The sequence below is a fragment of the Oncorhynchus masou genome, chromosome 29 (genome assembly GCF_036934945.1).
Source record: "Oncorhynchus masou masou isolate Uvic2021 chromosome 29, UVic_Omas_1.1, whole genome shotgun sequence".
Taxonomy (NCBI): Eukaryota; Metazoa; Chordata; class Actinopteri; order Salmoniformes; family Salmonidae; genus Oncorhynchus; species Oncorhynchus masou.
Window position 1 is genome coordinate 98,931,361 of NC_088240.1, and position 6,000 is coordinate 98,937,360.

The following is a 6,000-nucleotide window of genomic DNA, read 5'->3' on the forward strand; positions in this document are numbered from 1 at the left end:
AGTTCTGCAGTATTGACAGAGATGTTCTGTATACTGTATATGCCCTTGATCCAGGCTTCGGTAGTGATCTGTACGGTGGCTGCTGCCTCTGCTCTTCAGCGTCTACTACACTGCACTTTACCCACATAATAACTAGTGTCAAATATAGCAGGGAACAGGGCTGAGGCTGACCCACACAACACACCCATGGACCTGAGGTTAGCTGAGGATAGCAACCGACCGATGCCTTGAAGACAAACAACAGCATATCTCACATTCACAATAAGACCATGTCAACATGTATTTCAGTAAGAGTCCTGACCTGAAACGATCACTATGCTAGGAGTTATACTAGACACTCTCCAGAGTTTAAAACGCCTGTCATTTAAAGGCAGATAGGTCCACTGCTTGTTTATCCAGATACATCAGTGTATTTTGGCTGCAGCAGGAGTGGTCCTCACTCAGTAAATACCTGCCCTGCTGTAACACACGGGATATGTCCCAAAATGGCACCCTATTCCCTGCATAGTGCACAACCCCCATAGGCACTGGTCGAAAGTAGTGCACTAAATAGGGAATATGGTGCAATTTGGAACCTTGTCTTAGGTAACTAGCCTGGCACTGTGGCAGCCAGACAGACCATCTCTTCTCTAGACACAAACATACACACTCACGGCCCTCAGTCACACATGTAAATGTTTGGTTTGTTAGACAACACTGTGTGAGTGATTGTCAGTGAACTGCTGTCCTGTCATGTACAGAATAGGTACACCTTGCTTTATCCTTGCTCTCAGTCTTTGTCCACAAAGAAAAGGGAAACGATGATGTGAAGTGTGTTACATTTCTCAACAATGTCTCTCTGTATCTGTCTCTCTGTGTCTCTGTGCAGAGATCTCTTCATTGTGTGTCCCACCATAAAGATGGCCAACTTCTGGGCAGCTAACACCAGATCCAATGTGTTCATGTACCACCTGCCTGAGGACACCGCCCAGACCAGGTAATCACTGGGTGTGAGGAGGACTAGGCAGCCAGGTCAGGCCAGGCCTCCAGACCATTGACTACTAGTCAAGTAGTACTTGCGTTAACTCAGACTACCTCGTTGTGTCCAGAAATACTATTACATTTGTTTTGCTGTGGAAGTGGCATGATAATCTATTATTTAATTGTTTTGTTTTGCTGTGTTGCTAGGGAAGTGGCATGATAATGTATTATTTATTTTGTTTTGCTGTGTTGCTAGGGAAGTGGCATGATAATGTATTATTTATTTGTTTTGCTGTATTGCTAGGGAAGTGGCATGATAATGTATTATTTATTTGTTTTGCTGTGTTGCTAGGGAAGTGGCATGATAATGTATTATTTGTTTTGCTGTGTTGCTAGGGAAGTGGCATGATAATGTATTATTTGTTTTGCTGTGTTGCTAGGGAAGTGGCATGATAATGTATTATTTATTTGTTTTGCTGTGTTGCTAGGGAAGTGGCATGATAATGTATTATTTGTTTTGCTGTGTTGCTAGGGAAGTGGCATGATAATGTATTATTTGTTTTGCTGTGTTGCTCGGGAAGTGGCATGATGATGTATTATTTATTTGTTTTGCTGTGTTGCTAGGGAAGTGGCATGATAATGTATTATTTGTTTTGCTGTGTTGTTCGGGAAGTGGCATGATGATGTATTATTTATTTGTTTTGCTGTGTTGCTAGGGAAGTGGCATGATGTATTATTTATTTTGTTTTGCTGTGTTGCTAGGGAAGTAGCATGATAATGGAGTGTTTATTTGTGTGTGATTTGTTTTCATTTCAGTGTTGACCTGTCAGTACCCCTGGATGTCCACTATGCCTTTGGCCTCCCCCACAGCCCCCTGACCTACGACCTGTTCACCAACACAGAGAGACGCCTCTCCCTACAGATGATGACCTACATGGCCAACTTCATCAAGTCCGGGTAAAAAAAAAAAATTTAAACATACATTTCTTTAAATAAACGCCAACCATACTTTATAGTATTGCCTTTTCAATCTAAATCAATTGTTGTTTTTTTGTATTGTTTGGTACATCTAAACCAATCTGCATGACTGGAGAATAGTGCCTTATGCATGTGGCGTCAGAATATATAATATCTGTCATTTAGCAGACACTTTCTTCCAAAGTGACTTACAGTCGTGCGAACATCACGTCTCTTACTGTACGTCTTCTCCTTGTGAACAGAAATCCCAACCAGGCTCACAGTGTGTCCCGCGTGGCCTTCAGCGAGGCGGCGCTGCCCCTCTGGCATGCCTTCCAGTCTCACCCTGAGGGGGACAGCTATATGGAGGTGGAGCCAGGCCTCAGCAACCACAGGGGCCTCCGCAGGGCCCAGTGCTCCTTCTGGGCCGACTATGTCCCCTCTCTGACCGCCTCCACTGGTGAGTACAAGTCCAAACTCAAAATAAGACGATGTAAATCATCAGTTTGCCAAAAAAAACACAGACATCTTGGCCAAAAAAACCAGAGTAAAGGCTAAATAAAAAACACAGAAAACAAGTGTTAATTATTCACTTCCTGTTCTTTCAGTGTCAGAAGGGACATACATAGAAACATACAGTATTCAGACACCTTCCTTTTTCTTCATTTGGTTACGTTACAGCCTTATTCTAAAATGTATTAAATAACCCCCCCCCTCATAAATCTATACACAATACCCAATACTGACAAAGAAAAACAGTTTTTAAAAAAATATTTTTTTTTGCAAATGTATAAAATTAAAAAATTTAAAAACGTATTTACCTAAGTATTCAGACCCTTTGCTATGAGACTCAAAATTGGTGCATCCCACAACTCAGGTGCATCCTGTTTCCATTGATCATCCTTGAGATGTTTCTACAACTAGATTGGAGTCCACCTGTGGTAAATTCAATTGATTGGACAAGATTTGGAAAGGCACACACCTGTCTATGTTAGGTCGAACAGAGTAAAAACCAAGCCATGAGGTCGAAGGAATTGTCCGTAGAGCTCCGAGACAGGATTGTGTCGAGGCACAGATCTGCAGAAGGGTACCAAAACATTTCTGCAGCATTGAATGTCCCCAAGAACTCAGTGGACTCCAACATTCTTAAATGGAAGAAGTTTGGAACCACCAAGACTCTTCCAGAGCTGGCCACCCGGCCAAACTGACCAATCAGGGAACTCTAACAGAGTTCCAGAGTTCCCCTGTGGAGATGGGAGAACCAGAAAGACAACCATCTCTGCAGCAATCCAACAATCAGGCCTTTATGGTAGAGTGGCCAGACGGAAGCCACTCCTCAGTAAAAGGCACATGACAGCCTGCTTGGAGTTTGCATAAAGGCACTTAAAGGACTCAGACCAGGAGAAACAAGATTCTCTGGTCTGATGAAACCAAGATTGAACTCTTTGGCCTGAATGCCAAGCGTCACATCTGGAGGAAACCTGGCACCATCCCTATAGTGAAGCATGGTGCTGGCACCATAATGCTGAGCCCGGACTTGAACCCGATCGAACATCTATGGAGAGACCTGAAAATAGCTGTGCAGCGACGCTCCCCATCCAACCTGACAGAGCTTGAGAGGATCTGCAGAAAAGAATGGGAGAAGCTCCCTAAATGCAGGTGTGCCAAGCTTGTAGCGTCATACACAAGAAGACTCGAGGCTATTAATCGCTGCCAAAGGTGCTTCAACAAAGTACTGAGTACTAATCTAATATTTATAAAAACCTGTTTTTGCTTTGTCTTTATGGGTTATTGTGTGTAGATTGATGAAAAAACAAAACAATGTGATCCATTTTAGAATAAGGCTGTAACGTAACAAAATGTGGAAAAAGTCAAGGGGTCTGAATACTTAGCACTGTATGTAGCCAGTAATTCAAGGTTTGCTACTGTATGTACTGAGATGGTGCCAAACGTTCAGTCTCCATCTGCAGAGCTTTTCATCTTTAGGAAAAACATTCATATTTCACCACTTTAGAGAAGCTACTCTTACTTCACGGGATGACTTGGTGTCACAAGAAAGATGTCTCTCTGTTTTTCAGGCAAACTGTCATCTGCTGTGTTGGAAGGGGAATCTGCTGGTTTGGGGGCTGGAACTCCAACACCAGAAACCAAGTTTTTTGTTGATTTCTTGACAACTGTCACCCAGAGCAAACCCAAGTCAGAGAAGGATGCTTATAATTAGAAAGAACATCCACACAACGTATCGTCTAATCTACATTTAGGGTTTATCACTCACACACAGTGAGAAATTACATGTTGTTTCAGCTGCCAAAGGAGTCGGTAAATGAAGTGGTGTCATTTAACTGCCTGTTAGTTTCCATACAAATGAAATAAAACAATTGCATTCCAAAATACTCCTGAAGTCTGTGTTGTTGTTGATACTTTCTTCACATCCAGAGTAGTCATCAGGTCATCTCTCGTGACAGCTTGAACAGTAAAGTCAACTCGCTCATTTGGGTCTGTGTGTTGGGATTGGTAACCAAGGAGACAGTACTTTTAGTCCAATCGGAGAATCTCCAGAGTCAGTTACTGGACTGATAATAGAGGTGTGAAACAGCTGTTTTATTGAAGTGAACGTTTGGTGAAAGATTCTAGAAACTTCCATCCGTGTGAAGTCTTGTTTCACTTGGCTCCGTCCCAATAGTGTTTTAGTGCACTACTTCTAACCAGAGTCATATGGGCCCTGGTCCAAAGTAGTGCACTATTTAGGGTGCCATTTGAGATGCTACCTTTGTGCGTTTTAAGAAAGTGGATTGTTGGACAATTCCAGGTGTTCATAGTAATAACAACAAATTATCTCACTAATCTAACAGAATGCTTGCCTTTCTTTTCATACCAATGACTATTCAAACCAAACAAAGGCCAAGAGCAACTAAGTACTTTTTCCAGGATGCCCCTCTGGGAATGTTCCAAAATATATTTATACTGTTACATATTAACACATAAACCAACACTTCAATAACGTTTGTCATAACTTCCTCTTTCAGTCATATATAGTGGGGAGAACAAGTATTTGATACACTGCCGATTTTGCAGGTTTTCCTACTTACAAAGCATGTAGAGGTCTGTAATTTTTTATCATAGGTACACTTCAACTGTGAGAGACGGAATCTAAAACAAAAATCCAGAAAATCACAATGTATGATTTTTAAGTAATTAATTTGCATTTTATTGCATGACATAAGTATTTGATCACCTACCAACCAGTAAGAATTCCGGCTGTCACAGACCTGTCAGTTTTTCTTTAAGAAGTCCTCCTGTTCTCCACTCATTACCTGTATAAACTGCACCTGTTTGAACTCGTTACCTGTATTAACTGCACCTGTTTGAACTCGTTACCTGTATTAACTGCACCTGTTTGAACTCGTTACCTGTGTAAAAGACACCTGTCCATACACTGAATCAAACAGACTCCAACCTCTCCGCAATGACCAAGACCAGACAGCTGTGTAAGGACATCAGGGATAAAATTGTTGACCTGCACAAGGCTGGGATGGACTACAGGACAATAGGCAAGCAGCTTGTTGAGAAGGCAACAACTGTTGGCGCAATTATTAGAAAATGAAAGAAGTTCAAGATGACGGTCAATCATCCTCGGTCTGGGGCTCCATGCAAGATCTCACCTCGTGGGGCATCAATGATCATGAGGAAGGTGAGGGCAGTGTTTCAAATACTTGTTCTCCCCACTGTATGTCACATTCTTGAATGTATTCACCCACAGGATAATTCACCACTTTGGCCAGTTGCTCGAAAGGAGACAACAAGAGATACAATCTAAAAGATAAGGGTGGCCATGAGGTCCCTCTAGTCCTAGTGGCCCCAGGGATTACTACTGTAGAGACTGACTGAGCTGGCCCTAACCTTACAGTGTTTACTACTGTAGAGACTGACTGAGCTGGCCCTAACCTTACAGGGTTTACTACTGTAGAGACTGACTGAGCTGGCCCTAACCTTACAGGGTTTATTACTGTTCTGTAGATTGACTGAGCTGGCCCTAACCTTACAGTGTTTACTACTGTAGAGACTGACTGAGCTGGCTTTAAC

General features: G+C 42.3%; 1 protein-coding gene across 1 annotated transcript in view; it reads left to right on the plus strand.

The window, feature by feature from the left end:
- Window positions 1–4,286, plus strand: part of LOC135519870 (thyroglobulin-like) — a 94,287-nt gene extending 90,001 nt beyond the window's left edge. The window contains exons 47-50 of the mRNA XM_064945072.1: window positions 869–976; window positions 1,777–1,917; window positions 2,181–2,377; window positions 3,996–4,286. Of these exons, the coding sequence (XP_064801144.1) occupies window positions 869–976; window positions 1,777–1,917; window positions 2,181–2,377; window positions 3,996–4,138 (589 nt within the window). The 3' untranslated portion in view covers window positions 4,139–4,286. The remainder of the gene's footprint in view (window positions 1–868; window positions 977–1,776; window positions 1,918–2,180; window positions 2,378–3,995) is intronic.
- Window positions 4,287–6,000: the final 1,714 nt, after the last annotated feature.